General features: G+C 46.1%; 1 protein-coding gene across 14 annotated transcripts in view; it reads right to left on the minus strand.

The window, feature by feature from the left end:
• Window positions 1-14,137, minus strand: part of CSMD2 (CUB and Sushi multiple domains 2) — a 637,686-nt gene that overhangs the window by 393,526 nt on the left and 230,023 nt on the right. For all 14 annotated transcript variants that reach the window (XM_078331131.1, XM_078331136.1, XM_078331130.1 and 11 more), the window contains one exon: window positions 11,816-12,010. In XM_078331131.1, the coding sequence (XP_078187257.1) occupies window positions 11,816-12,010 (195 nt within the window). The remainder of the gene's footprint in view (window positions 1-11,815; window positions 12,011-14,137) is intronic.

Here is a 14,137-nt window from a genome sequence, read left to right on the forward strand (position 1 = left end):
TTCAACCTGAAACCATCCCCCACCTCCTGTCCATGGAAAAATTATCTTCCATGAAACTGGCCCCTGGTGCCAAAAAGGTTGGGGACCGCTGACCTAACCGTATGCTTGTATCTGTTAACGAAACTCTCTTCATCCCTCACATCCTCCAACCCCTGACACACACAGCCTTCCCATACTCTGGCAACTATCAATCATTCTACTTTCAACTTCCATGAGTTTTTAACTTTTTAACTCCTCATATGCTGTGTTAGGTGATATTTGTCTTTCTGTGCCTGGCTTATTTCACTTAGCATAATGACTTCCAGTTCCACCCATGTTCCTGCAAATGACAGGATTTCATTCATTCTTTTCTTTTTTTTTTTTTTTTAAGTAGAGCTCGGGTTGTGCTGGACATTGCCCAGGCTGAATCTGAACTCCTGGGCTCAAGATACCCCTTGGCTCAGCCTTCTGAGTAACTGGGACTATGGGTGCATGCCACTGTACCTAGCTAATTTAATTTTTTAACATCTGAGTAGTATTCCACTGTGTGTGTGCGTGTGTGTGTACGTGTGTGTGTGTGTGTGTATATATATATATATATCTCACATATTCTTTATACATTTATCCAATGATGTGCACTTGGGTTGATTCCATATCTTTGCTGTTATGAATTGTGTTTCAGTAAACATGGGGGTGTAGGTATCCCTCTGATATACTGATTGCCTTTACTTTGGATAAATACTCAGTAGTGGAATTGCTTGATCATATGGTAGTTCTATTTTTAGTCTTTTGAGAACTCTCCATACTGTTTTCTATAGTGGCTGTACTAATTTACATTCCCACCAACAAAGTGTAAGAGTTCTCTTTTCTCCATATCCTTGCCAACATCTGTTGTTTTTGCTTTTTTAATAATAGCCATTCTAACTAGGGTAAAATAATATCTCATTGTGATTTTGACTTGCACTTCCCTGATGATTAGAGATGTTGAACATCTCTTCATATACCCGTTTGCCGTTTTTATGTCTTCTTTTGAAAAATGTCTATTCATGTCCTTAGCTCACTTTTTAATGGGATTATTTGTTTTTTGCTTTTTGAGTTGAGTTATTTGTACATTCTGGACATTAGTCCCCTGTCAGATGAATAGTTTGCAAATATTTTCTCATCTTTTCCAGGTTGTCTTTTCACTTTGTTGATGGTTTCTTTTTCTGTGTAGAAGCTTTTTGGTTTAATATAGTCCCATTTGTCTATTTTTGTTTTTGTTGCCCGTGCTTTTGGGGTCTTAGCCATAAAGTCTTTGCCTAGACCAATATCCTGGAATAATTCCCCCATGTTTCCTTCCAGTAGTTTTATAGTTTCAGATCTTAAGTTTAGGGCTTTAATTCATTTTAAGTTGATTTTTGCCTAAGGTAAGAGATGGGGTTTAGTTTCATTTTTCTGCATATGGCTATCCAGTTTTCCCAGCACAATTAAAGCAAGTGTCCTTTCCCTAATGCATGTTCATGGTGCCTTTGTTGAAAATCAGATGACTATAAGTATGTGAATTTATTTCTGGGCTTTCCCTTCTGTTCCATTTGTCTACGTGTCTGTTTTTATACCAATACCATCCTATATTGGTTACTATGGCCTTATAATATATTTTGAAGTCACATAGCATGATGCTTACTGCTTTATTCTTGTTGCTCAATATTGCTTTGGCAATTCAGGCTTTTTGTTGTTGTTATTGTTCCATATGAATTTTAGGATTGTTTCTTCTATTTCTGTGGAAAATGACACTGGTATTTTGATACGGATTACATTGAATCTGTAGATTGCTTTGTAGCCTCTGTCCATTCTTCACAGAGACCAGAGTAATACCAGAAAGCATGGGCCTGATTACACCACTCTCTCTGTTGGAACTGTCAATAACCCCCATTGTCACTCAGGATAAAGTGGAATACCCGATGTCTCACAAGGACCTTACAGGGCCTTGCCTCATGCCAGTCTCGCCCTCCCTACTATCTGCAGCCACCCTGGCCTCCTCCCAGTTCTTCTGATATACTTAGCATTTCCTTGCTCCAGGGCCTTTGAAACTGTGATTTTCTCTTTCTGGAAACTTCTGCCCTATTTTGTTGGGCCTGACTGCCCCCTGCCCTCGGCCTTTAGGTCCCAATCCAAGTCCTGCTTCCTCAAGGATCTTTCCAGAAACAAAATAACCTCTCCCTTATCATATTATCTATGAACACCACATATTTTGCCATAACGAAGAATTTTCCATAATTATTACTTAGCTAACATGTAGACAGTAAACTCCATGAGAACAGAGGCCAGGTCTGGTCTGTCCCTATCAACTAGCACATTTCCTGGCATACAGCAGGTACTTGACTAATATCTGCCAAACAAATAAATGTAAGAGGAAACTGAAGCTCAGAGAGGTTAAGTAACTTTCTCAAGGTTATAGACCCTCTGGCACTAGGATGGTAGTCTCCTCCACTATAAGGCACATCCCTGCTTGATAGTGCTTTGGTAAGGCATCCTGAGATTTTCAAACGTCCTAACTGTAGGCAATGATTTCTGGACTGTGCTAGAACTGAGGACTTAAGAACTTGAGATCCTCTGGCCAGAGCCACAGTCCCTTCTGAAGGTGGCACCTTTACCATTTTAGCCAACCCTGCCTCTTGGGCTTATCTAACACCCTGGCCCTCGCAATATCCTGTTTTGATTGAAGATCCTGCAGAAGCTGTTTAGAGGTTTACTCACACTTTAAACAAGGCATCATATTTCATGGTTACAACTCCAGAGTCATAAAGCATAACCTTCAGCTGACACCATAGTCCTAAAATATTCATTTACACTTTCTCCTTCTCTGGCAATGGATATTTTGCACCACCATTAAGTCATGCATATTCTGAGGTGTGTTATACTGATAGTTGTCTTTGCAAGTTTATGACTTTATTTATGATCGACTTTAAGTTCTGTGGGAATCTCTTCAATTAACCATAATTTTAGAGAATGATCCCTCAATTCTCTTTGGTGTCCGTGAACTCTACAATGACTGATGAATTTCAGGTGGGAAATGGAGAAAACAGAATTTTATCCTCTCCACTTCAGGCCAGCTGTAGGGTACCATCTTGTATGCCTAGAAGATCTGGGGTCCTTGGAATTGGCTTCTGTTCATATCATCTTCCCCAGGACCCCTCAGCATGTATGGAAATGAAGATGCCAACAGGTCTCAAAGGAGAAACCACCATCTTGCAATTCCAGTGCAAGACTGAGAGCACCAGGGCAGGAGTGCCCCATACCTGTTTCCCACCCCCTTTTCTTGTGCAGAATGGTTCAGTGTGCCTTTCCATGCTAGAGCCCCTATAACTTGCTCAACTTTCTCAGTCCCCTCTTCCTGGGGGCTTTGGACTCTACCCATTCACCATTGGCTTTGTCAATGACTCTCCTTAAAATGAAGAAATGACCAATTCTGAGAACATCACTTTTGTCCCCAGATTCCTATAGATATAGCCACCTGAGGTATCTTTCTGAGAAGAATGTAGACAGGACATGGTATTTGATTACATGACACTTCTTACTGAGCTTTCATTATGGGCCAGGCATTGTGCAAAATGCGTCATCTGCATTTTCTCCTTTAGCCCTCAAATCTTCAAGAGCATAGGTATTATCATGCACATTTTACAGATGAGAAAACAGAGGCTCCGTGAGTTTTTAAGACTTCCTGGTGGCCACATAGATACTAAATGTTGGAACTAGGGTTTGAACCAAAGACCTTATGACTCCAGGCCCACATCATTACCCACCTATTTCTTTGCCTCCTGGGCTTCAGTCACTGTAATCCTGTTCCTGACATGGGCTAGGAGCAGGCTTCTGGAAGCACTAGACCCTGGAGGTGGGGTTTTCCAGGCATGAGGTGCCTCCTCCTGCTCCCCTCTCTTCCACCTGTGGGCTTCATGCTGCCTCAAAAGTGCTGGCCCAGCTCCCAGTGCTCAAGTGGAGGTGGGTGAACCTAGGGTCTGGCTTTCTTTATAAGAAGGATAAGTAGCTTCCAGCCCCCACCCTGAAGCAGCCCAATAGAATGACCTCAGGCCCTTTCTTAGAGGTCTCTCTCCTAAGGAGCTTATGGAACAAGGAAGGTCAAGAGGAAACCACAAGAGACTGCCCATCCCTGACTGGTGGAGCCATGCAGGCAATGCATGCATCTGCAGGCCAAGCTCTCGGGCCCTGAACCACCAGGCTAGGGAAGCTCTGGAAATCACAGTGTCATTGTGAGTCTCCTGCTGTGGGCCAGAGGCCACCATCCTTGCCTGCAGTGGAGGGCAGTGGTCAAGATCATGGGTGTTAGGCATGTGGATGTGGGCTGAATCCTGGTTCCACCGCTCTCTAGCTGTGCGATCACAGGCAAAGCACCACACCTCTCTAGGCCTCAGTTTCCTCACTCATAACAGGAGATAACAGTACCTTAACCTCCTCGGGATTTGTGAGGATAAAGAAAGGTAATGCAGGTTGTGGTACTTAGGTAGGGCTCAATACATGGTGGCCAGTGAGGCTGTGGCAGTAAGACTGACAATGATTGATGCCCCTCACTGAATCATAACTATGAATAAGGCCCTCTGCTATGTACTTAGCATTTATCAACTTGAACCTCACTTCCAACTTGTGAGTTAAGTACTATTATTCCCATTTACAAATGAGAAAACTAGGCATAGAGAGGTTGAGTAACTGGTCCAGCCAGTGGGTATGAATGACAAGGCTAGGATTTGAATCCTGGTGGCTGGCCTCCAGAGCCCATGTGGTGAAATGTTCTGCTCTAGTAACAGTAATGGCAAAGGTGATGGAACGCTAGTGATCCCAGCAGTAGTAGAGGTATCCTATTGTAAAGAGTGGCATTGGGTAGCTGTGGTCCCTGCTGAGGCCCAGTATTTGGAATCACTCAAGGTCCACATTGCACCCAGCACAGTGTTTAGGGCCTTCTCCGTGTTGTTAAATTTGATCAACACAATTGAGTCCAGCATGCAGTGCCCAGACCCTCTTTGCTATCTACAGTGTTGCCCTAGGGTCTCTTATGCCTCTCCCAGATCTCTTTCTAGCTTAGGACTCCTAGCTGCAGAATTAATTTTCCCACTTGGATGTCTCACAGCATCTCTAACTTTACCTGGACAAAGTGAACTGTCTTGATTCCCTTTAGGACACATGCTTCCTGCCCCCTGTGCCAGTCATCTCCATCTTGGTCATTGTCCTCCTCACCCACCATCCCTCCAGAAAAAAGCCTAGGAGTCAGCTTTGAGCCTTTATTATATCAGTCATCCAATCTATCTGTAAGGTCTGTTGGCTGTACCCACAAAGCAGAGCCCCCATCTATACCTGTCCCTCCACCTCTACTACAGCCACCCTCGACCAAGATGCATCATCTCCAGCCTGGTTGCCCATAATAGCTGCCTCCCAACTGGTCCTCCTATGGTGCCTCTTGTCTAGCTAGTATCCAGAGTGATTTTTTTTAAAAAATTAAGTTATATTGAACTATACCTCTGCTTAAAACTCTCCCCTGGTTGCCTCCTAAACTCAGAACCGAGCCTGTACTTTTTAATTTTTTTCAGATGGAGTCTCACTCTGTCACCCAGGCTGGAGTGCAGTGGCATGATCTTGGCTCACTGCAACCTCCACCTCATGGGTTCAAGTGATTCTCCTGGCTCAGCCTCCTGAGTAGCTGGGATTATAGGCACATGCCACCAAACCTGGCTAATTTTTGTATTTTTAGTAGAGATGGGGTTTCACCATGTTGGTCAAGCTGGTCTCAAACTACTGACCTTGTGATCCAACCACCTTAGCCTATACTTCTTAACCTGCTTCACCCCATCCCTGCCCTCTCCACCCACCCCTCACTCTACTTTTGCTGCAGGGACCTGTTTTCTGTTCCTCTAATGTGTGCTGCACTTTCCCACCTCAGGACCTTTGCACTTGCTGCTTCTTTTGCCAGGAATGCCATTTTCCAGGTCTTCACATGACAGACTCCTCGTCACTGAGGACTCAGTTCAGAGGCCACCTCCTCAGAGACGTCTCTCCTGACTGCTCCATCTAAAGTAGCTTTCCTCATCACTGGCTAAGACTCTACTTCCTCATAGCTCCTACCACCACCTGAAATTTGTTTTTTTGTTTGTGTGTCTGTTTTCTGCCTCCTGGCTGCTAGAATGTAAACTCCAAGAGATCATGGAATTTGGTCTGACTTGTTCATCATTGCAATTCTCTGAATCTAGAAAAATAGTTGGCACTTAATAGGCAGTCAATAAATGATAATTGAATTAATGACTAGCTGGTGTATAACCGGCACTCAATAGAAAGTTGCTGAGTAGTCAAGTGAATGAATGAGGATGCAATCAGCACTGTAGGGCTGCTACTTGTGTCCTACCTTTAAAACTCAGAGGGGTTTAGCAGCACACTGGCAACCACATAGCTAGGGGCTGGCCTAGCTAGAGGTGAACCCAGGGCCGTCTGACTATGCACTGTCCATACCTGACACCACTGCTTCTGTTTCACATTTGCAGGCTTCTTCCCCTGGGCCAGAAAATTTGGAATACAGCTCAGCACTTGCAGTACGAGCTTCTGAAGACCAAATTTCCACTTCCTCAGGTATGGGGGCAGCCTGCCATGTTTGGCTTGAACTTCAGAGGCCAAGCACTTCTTGCTCAGGCCAGCTTTCTCCCTACCACCTGCCTCTCAGCCTTCAGCACATATAAACTCTGTCACTTCCCCATGCAGCCTTCTTTGATCCAGGGCCAATGGCCCTCACAAGTCAGAGGCCTGTTGCTGAAATCCACCTGGTCCTTCTTGTGGATTAAAGAGAGGACACAAAGCACAGCACCTCCCAGGGACCTCTGCCTTTGAAAATGTGCCTGGTGTGACACAAAGTGAAGGGAGGTCACAGGTCCCACCTCCTTCCCTCTGTCAGCTGGACCAAGCCTTGATGGGTCAGGACCTTTGGGAGGGGCATTCTTGGAGGTCAGCCTCACACCTGCTCCCTATTTCCAGCTGCTTCCCCAGTCCGTGCTGTCCCCAGAGGAAGTCCACCCTCCAGCTGGGCACATGTCATCTCCTGGATGAAACAGACACACACACAGCTCCCAGTCCGCTCTGGGAAGCTTTGGACTTAAAGAGATTGTCACTCAGAGCTACTGGGCAGGTGGGGAAACCCAGGCTAGCAGTTTCCCTTTCGGGCTTGTATGCCAGCATGATTCTGATGGTGAATTAGACCCATCCAGACAGCCGTTCATTCAGCAAATATTTACGGACCACTGCCCAGTGGATGAGGTTTATCTGCTTGCAGATGCCAGCCCTGGAGATTTTTACATGAGAAGAACAAAGGCCAAAAGGATTTTAATGCTTCCTGAGTATGAAACAGTTCACTCTGGCAAGACCGCCACCCCTGGCACAGGGCGGGTGTATGGTGGTTACCCTTTGCTCCTGTTTAGCTCAGTCTCCTAAGGAAGAACAGTTTGAGAAATTACTTCCTTAAAATCACCGACATTACTGAGGATGTTTCTTAGGATATTCTTGCAGCTGTGGGAATCAGAACAGAGAAATGAACCTGAAGGTAGGTGGGTAGCTGGGGCTGAGGGGAGGCCCTGGGGGGTCTGAGAGTTGCAGAGCCATTTTATTATCTCCTAGCCTTTGAGCAGAACCACATCTCAGCCCCCTCAGACAGCAGGGGCTGGAAGCCCTTCTGGAACAGGACTTGACATCCTCAGCTGGCTTCCCTAGGGCATTTGGGAGGAAGCATTCTCTGGTGTGGCTAAAGTAGAAGCTACTTAAAATAAGTCTAAGAGACACACTAGAAAGATTGGTGTGAAACTCTTTCTGGAAGAGTCTTGTGCTCCGTGCTAAGGAATCAGTGATGAAGAGCCACTAAGTGACTGGTAACTTTGTCAGATCTGTGCCTTAGAAAGTTCTTCCCACAGTACAGGTAGAAATGAGCTGGTGTGAGCAGGAGAGAACTGGGGCACACCCGGTTACAAAGGGTCATCTTCAGTGAGGCAGGTGAGAGACGAGAAAGCCTGGACCATTGTTTGAAGACTGACAGAGATGTGGAGGGGTGGGCTGGTGCAGAGGGACATGGGGGCCAATGGTGCGATGTGAGAGCAAGAAAAGTGGGAGTGTAAGCTGACAGAGGGGTGGGGACACTCTTCACTGAGCTGGGGAAGGCAGCAAAAAGAGCAGGTTTGGGGAAAACAGGAAGACTGATGTTTTCATGGGCCAAGTTCGAAATACATCCTAAAGAGAACTTCAGCACAGTTCATGATCCACATGGTCCTGAAGTTCAAGACAGAGAATGGGGTTGGAGGTGGGGATCAGAGAGTTGCCACCTAGTAGCAATTACAGCCACACAAATGAGAAATTCCAAGAGATGCAAGAAGTCCCCAGAGAAGAGGCTGAGCTGGTCCTTCAGTATTTAAGGGGAAGGAGTGAGGAAAGTCAGTGAAGGAGAAGGAGGGAAAGAATCATCATCATTTTAGAAGCTGAGAAGTTGAAAGACTTCAGAGAGTTGTGCCACCAAAAGACATGCCACCCCCGCCCAGGCCCATGCATTACTGTGGTGTGAATGCTGGAAGAGCAGCCTCTCTCCACCCTGCTGCTTCCCACGGAAAGGCCAGCCCTTGCTGCCTGCTGTGCCTGGACACAAAGACACTAGGCTGTGGGCCTTGATCTTACCTGGAAGACCTCCATGAGGTGGAAGACCTCCATGAGATGAAGGACCTCCATGAGACAGCCCTCATCACTTCTTTCTGATTTGTGGGGTAACAAAAATATATGTTAACATCCAGCCCCAGCATTTCTTATAGGATGAGAGTTCTCTTTGTTCAGGAAAATATTATCTTATACCTAAATATCTTGGATGAGGAAGGGAGACATCAGACTGCAAGGAGATGGCAAAACCAAGAGGAAACCAGGCTCTGGTGCCTAAGAAATTGATGGACATTCTGAAATGAGCTTAAGGTGCAAATGGCATCAAGGCAGAAGAGGCTGGAGAAAGGAGAGAGGGTACATTGCACATCACAGGGGAACCTGGAGCCTGCCAAGACAGAAGCCAGGAGAAGATTCCCAGGACGAGGGGCCAAAAGACTTTGCAGCTCCTGGCTGCTCATTCTTTCATTTTAAGTCATCTGCATTGCTGAGATGTAAGCTCCTTGTATTGCCACACCTTCCATAAAGCCTGAACTACATGCAGATGCCTTCGTTGGTGGTTTTGTTTGTTGGCTTGTATTTTGTCTTTTGGAGAAGCGGGGTCCCAAGAAAAATGTCTTTTGGAGAAGCGGGGTCCCAGTTCCCAACCTAAGTTGGCAGAGAAGAATGAGGAGAAGGGAGGCATGGCAGTGAGTTCAAGGTTTGGAGGAGGCTAAAGCGGACAGATTCCCAGAGGTATTAGGAGGGTTAGTGGATTTTCACCATAATAGCATGGGATATTGCTGCGAATTATACTTCACCAAGCAGAGTGGTGCCCCCACTGGACCGATAACTGGATTATATTGTTTTTGGTTTTTATTTTGAACAAAATAGCATGACATTTATAGTGCTGAAAAAAGGAAAAGAACTATGGTTTATATTTCACAACTTAGACACTTGATTTTATTTACTATCATATTTCATATTCTTTCATCATGTCACAACTCTGACACCCTCCTTGGAAGATCAGAATGTTAACCGAAACATCCTCAAGGCAGACAGTGGGTAAGGATGCCATAAGGGCATATACAGCAGCTTTCAGGCTGTGGTTAGGCCACGCACCTGTGTGTAGGGGCCAAGGTCTCACCTGATTGGTTTGGTAATTGTATTTTGTCAATCATGGAAAGAGGCAGGTCCTGACTTAGGAATGGGGTCTGGGAAGATGGGATTTAGGAAAGCTGGAAAGGGAACTCTAGTTCCCTTATGCTCCACCAAGAAGGATCAACATGGCCAAGGCCGATTCTATTGGTTGAGGAGAGGTAGGCAAAGTCAAGTGGCAACTCAGATTGATTGGTTGTATCTTGCCTAATGGGAGAGAATTCATAGCTGTGTCTGGACTCAAGCAGAAAGGGTACAATAGCCCATTAATTATGTCTGTCATGGGAGCTGGAAGAAGGGAAACAGGTGTACATGCCAAGTAATTTTTAACCTTGGCACCAATAACAAAAAGTGTATGTATGTGGCAGAAAGGATCTGCTTATCCCTGGGGCCAGTCTTTTATAGTAATTATAGAAAAGCTTCCTCCAAAAGAAAAAAAATTAAAAACTTGAACCAAAGGAGGAGCTACTTATTCCAAAGACTTCTCAACTCCTGGAAATGCTCCTCCCAGACTGATACATGAATGTTCAGGATCCATGGAATTTAGAGATGAGCATGGTCATCTTTTCTAGAAGAAAAGAGTGGTCAATAGTGCAAAGGTTTCTTAAGAGGTCAAAAAATACAAGAGCCAAAACAATTCCCATCTGATTTGGCAAAATGATGCAAATATTGGGGGCAAAGGCCAGTCTACGGAGGAGTAAATGAGAAGGAAATAGGAGGGACAGGGCTAGATGGAGCTTTCAAGATGCTGAGCTATGTTGATGGCATGGGAAATGTTACAGTGTAATGTGATTGACTGTTTTTCAAAGGTGGTTAAAAATTGCATGTATCACAATCTCTATTTCTGTACATATTTGTAATAGATGCATATGTGCAATGTGTATTGGAAGAAGATAGAAAGGAAATACATCAAAATCATGGTTAAAACAGCTACAGATTTTTTCTTTACTCCCTTCTGTATTTTCTAAGCTTTTAAAAATGATCATGTGCTGGGTATGGTGGCTTACGCCTGTAATCCCAGCACTTTATGATGCCAAGGCCAGAGGATCATTTGAGCTCAGGAGTTCAAGACTGGCTTGGGCAACATAGAGAGACTCTGTCTGCATGAAAAAAAATACAAAAATTAGCTGGGCATGCTAATGCATGCCTGTGGTCCCTGGAACTCCAAAGGCTGATGCAGGAGGATTGCTTGATCCCAGGAGTTCGAGGCTGCAGTAAGCCATGATTATGTCACTGCACTCCAGCCTGGAGGAAAGAGCAAGATCCTGTCTCAAAAAGGAAGAAAGAAAGGAAGGAAGGGAGGGAGGGACGGAGGGAGGGAGGGAGGGAGGGAGGGAGGGAGGGAGGGAGGGAAGCAGGGAGGGAAGGAAGAAAGGAGGGAGTGAGGGAGGGAGGGAGAGAGAGAAGGATCGTGTAAGGAATAGGCTGGCAGTAGGGTGACAAATGTCTCTGCTGCCTGAAACCGAGAGGGTTTCCAGGATGTGAAACTTTCAGGACTAAAAGTGGGAAGGTCCTGGGCAAATATGGACAAGTTTGTCATCCTAGCTGGGAAGCTGAGGCCAAGACAGCATAGAAGAGAGGCGTTTTTGGCAGGGAGGGGGTTGTTGGAGTAAAGAGATTTTAAGCATATTTGGGGGCTGAGAGGAAGAAACTATTAGATAGGGAGAAAGGCTGAATTTATAGGAAAGAGAAAAGAATAATTCCTACAGTGAGGTCAGTACAAAAGCTGTGGGGGAAGTGACCTGGCTTCCACAAGAGGAAAGAGGGTCTGCAATAGGAGGATAAACTATGTTTCTTCTGAGACAGGAGGACTAGAGGTGAGGGAAGACTTCTACGTTTGTTGATGCAGGGGAAGAAAATGAGGGAGTACACACATGAGGGTTAGAAGCACCCTTGGTGCTCTCCAGACTTGGGCTACCTGAAGTGGGTACCCCCCTCCCTGCTGGGGTGTAGCTTTCCTCTTTGAGACTGGATGTCACTGGATGCTCCAGCATCCCCTCCCAGCCACTGCCCCACTCTGTCAGACCCCTCTCTGGCCACCTACCTCTGCAGGAAGGCAGGGGGAAGTCCCACGTGGCACTGTTCTCGGAGCCAGCATGGCAGGTGAGCACAGCATGGCCCTCCAGGAAGAAGCCAGGGTTGCAGCTGTAGCGGACCTTGTCACCGAGGTTGAAGGTTGAGCCCTGCTGGATGCCATTGGGCAGCCTCCCTGGGTTCCCACATGTGTGGCTGGGGAGAACTGTGAGGAGATAGAGAGAAAGAGACAGGTAGCCTGTGAGATGGGCTGGAGGCCTGACACCTGGCTTCCTAGTAGTACCTCCCTAGGCCACGTGGGCTTCCTGGAACTGATTTCTTCTGTAAACAGCATTGGTCACTGCTGATCTACCACTTCTCAAGGCTGGTGATTACCTGAGAATGGGTTACTCAGAAGAGGGAGGGGTTACTCAAAATTTCACACATGAGATTTACAATTGGACATCCAGGTTTCTTGCCTTTTCTAATGTGCAGCCATGGATGTGAATGACGTCCATCACCATCACTAGAGATGCAACTGCAGGAATATCACTTTCCTCTCTTGGGCATGGCTGCCCTGATTTCAGACTCCACACTCCTCACTAAATACCATGGAAGGGACATAAGGCATGGCATAAGAGTAGGTGCTCATTAAATCCAGTGTCCTTCCCTTCATGTGTGATCTGCCCTGGCAGCCAGAGAGACACTTTGGCCCCGCAGGTTCAGGGGAGTTGAAGAGGTTGGAATAGGCAGCAGAACAGGCAGTAAAGTGGTAAGACAAGAAGTGGTAAGACAAGAACCTGGGTTCTCATCAGCCTGACTTGTTTAAAGGGGAAAATTGGGAGCCAGGGAACACCAGACACAGTGTGTGAACCAAGTAATCATGGTCAGCTGCTAGTGTGCTCTCATGAAGCAGAGGAAATGGTCTTGGGAAAGGTGCAAGAGCACCATGACCTGGCATTAAGGAGGGAGGGAGGATGCAGCTTCTCTGTGCCTGTAAGTCAGTCACTTGTTCTACCTGACCCAGCTCCCCCTGCCCTCTGCTTTTTCCCCCAGAGTTGGAACTGCCTGTCCCTTAAAGGTCAGCACTTCCCATCATTCCAGGATACCCCCATGGGGTGAGGAGTTGGGGTCTTAGTCATCATGCCCAGACTACCATTTAAGTACCGCTCCATTAATCCACCTGGCAATGATTTATTGAGGCTGTCTCTGGGAAGCCATGCAGCCGGATGGTGGAAAGAGCAGACTTGGAGCCACTGTGCTTGGGTTCACTTCCCAGCCTGACATCTTACCACCTGTCGGACCATCAGCAAGTCTTTTAACCTTTATGCACCTCAGTTTCCTCATTTGTAAGACAGGGAGCTCAACAACACCTTCCTTATATCAAATTAATTATTGCAAGAATTAAACCAGGTCAGGTATGCAAAGTGCTTAGGACAGAGCCTGATGTACAGTGAGTACAACACAAGTGAATCTAAGCTCTCAGTCCAGTGGGTGGTGTGCACAATTAATGCACACTAAGTGTTATAATGGGACAGGGACAGGTAGGGAACCAAACCCAGCTGGGGGAGAGGTCAGAGGTCCGTCTTTACCTGTGACAAGTGAGATGACCTAGATGAAAAGCTTTACCTCCATCGCCCTATCCATTGGCGTAGCTTAGCATTTCCCATGATCCTGCACTGCTGGCTTACTTAGCATTTCTCATATTCCCCTGCTCCTGACTTACTTGGTGCTTCCCATGATCCTGTACTGCTGATGGCTTACTTGGCATTTCCCATGATCCCACGCTGCTAGCTTACTTGGCATTTCTCATGATCCCCTGTTGTTGGCTTACTTAGTACTTCCCATGATCTCCTGCTGCTGGCTTACTTGGTGTTTCCCATGATCCTATAGTGCTGCTGGCTTACTTGGCATTTCCCATGATTCCTTGCTGCTGGCTTACTTGGCATTTCCCATGATCCTATGCTGCTGGCTTGCTTGGCATTTCCCATGATCCCATGCTGCTGGCTTACTTGGCACTTCCCATGATCTGCTGCTGACTTACTTGATGTTTCCCATGATCCTGTACTGTTGCTGGCTTATTTAACATTTCCCATAATCTACCAGCTTACTCGGTGTTTCCCATGATCCCATGGAGCTGGCTTACAGCAGAGGCAATGACTGTGATGTGTATGTGTTTATGAGTGTTGAGGGTGGGAGGGGCAGGTCAGGTAAACATTTGGAGAAAAAAGCAAGCTAAGGTGAGGGGAGGGAGCCAACCAGGGGAAATGAGTTGAGAACTGGTGTAGAACTAACGTTTCATTTTCCGCAATGAGACGCAAAGACTCAATTTAATTAAATTACTAATGTCAAA

Source organism: Callithrix jacchus, chromosome 7, assembly GCF_049354715.1.
Source record: "Callithrix jacchus isolate 240 chromosome 7, calJac240_pri, whole genome shotgun sequence".
Lineage (NCBI taxonomy): Eukaryota > Metazoa > Chordata > Mammalia > Primates > Cebidae > Callithrix > Callithrix jacchus.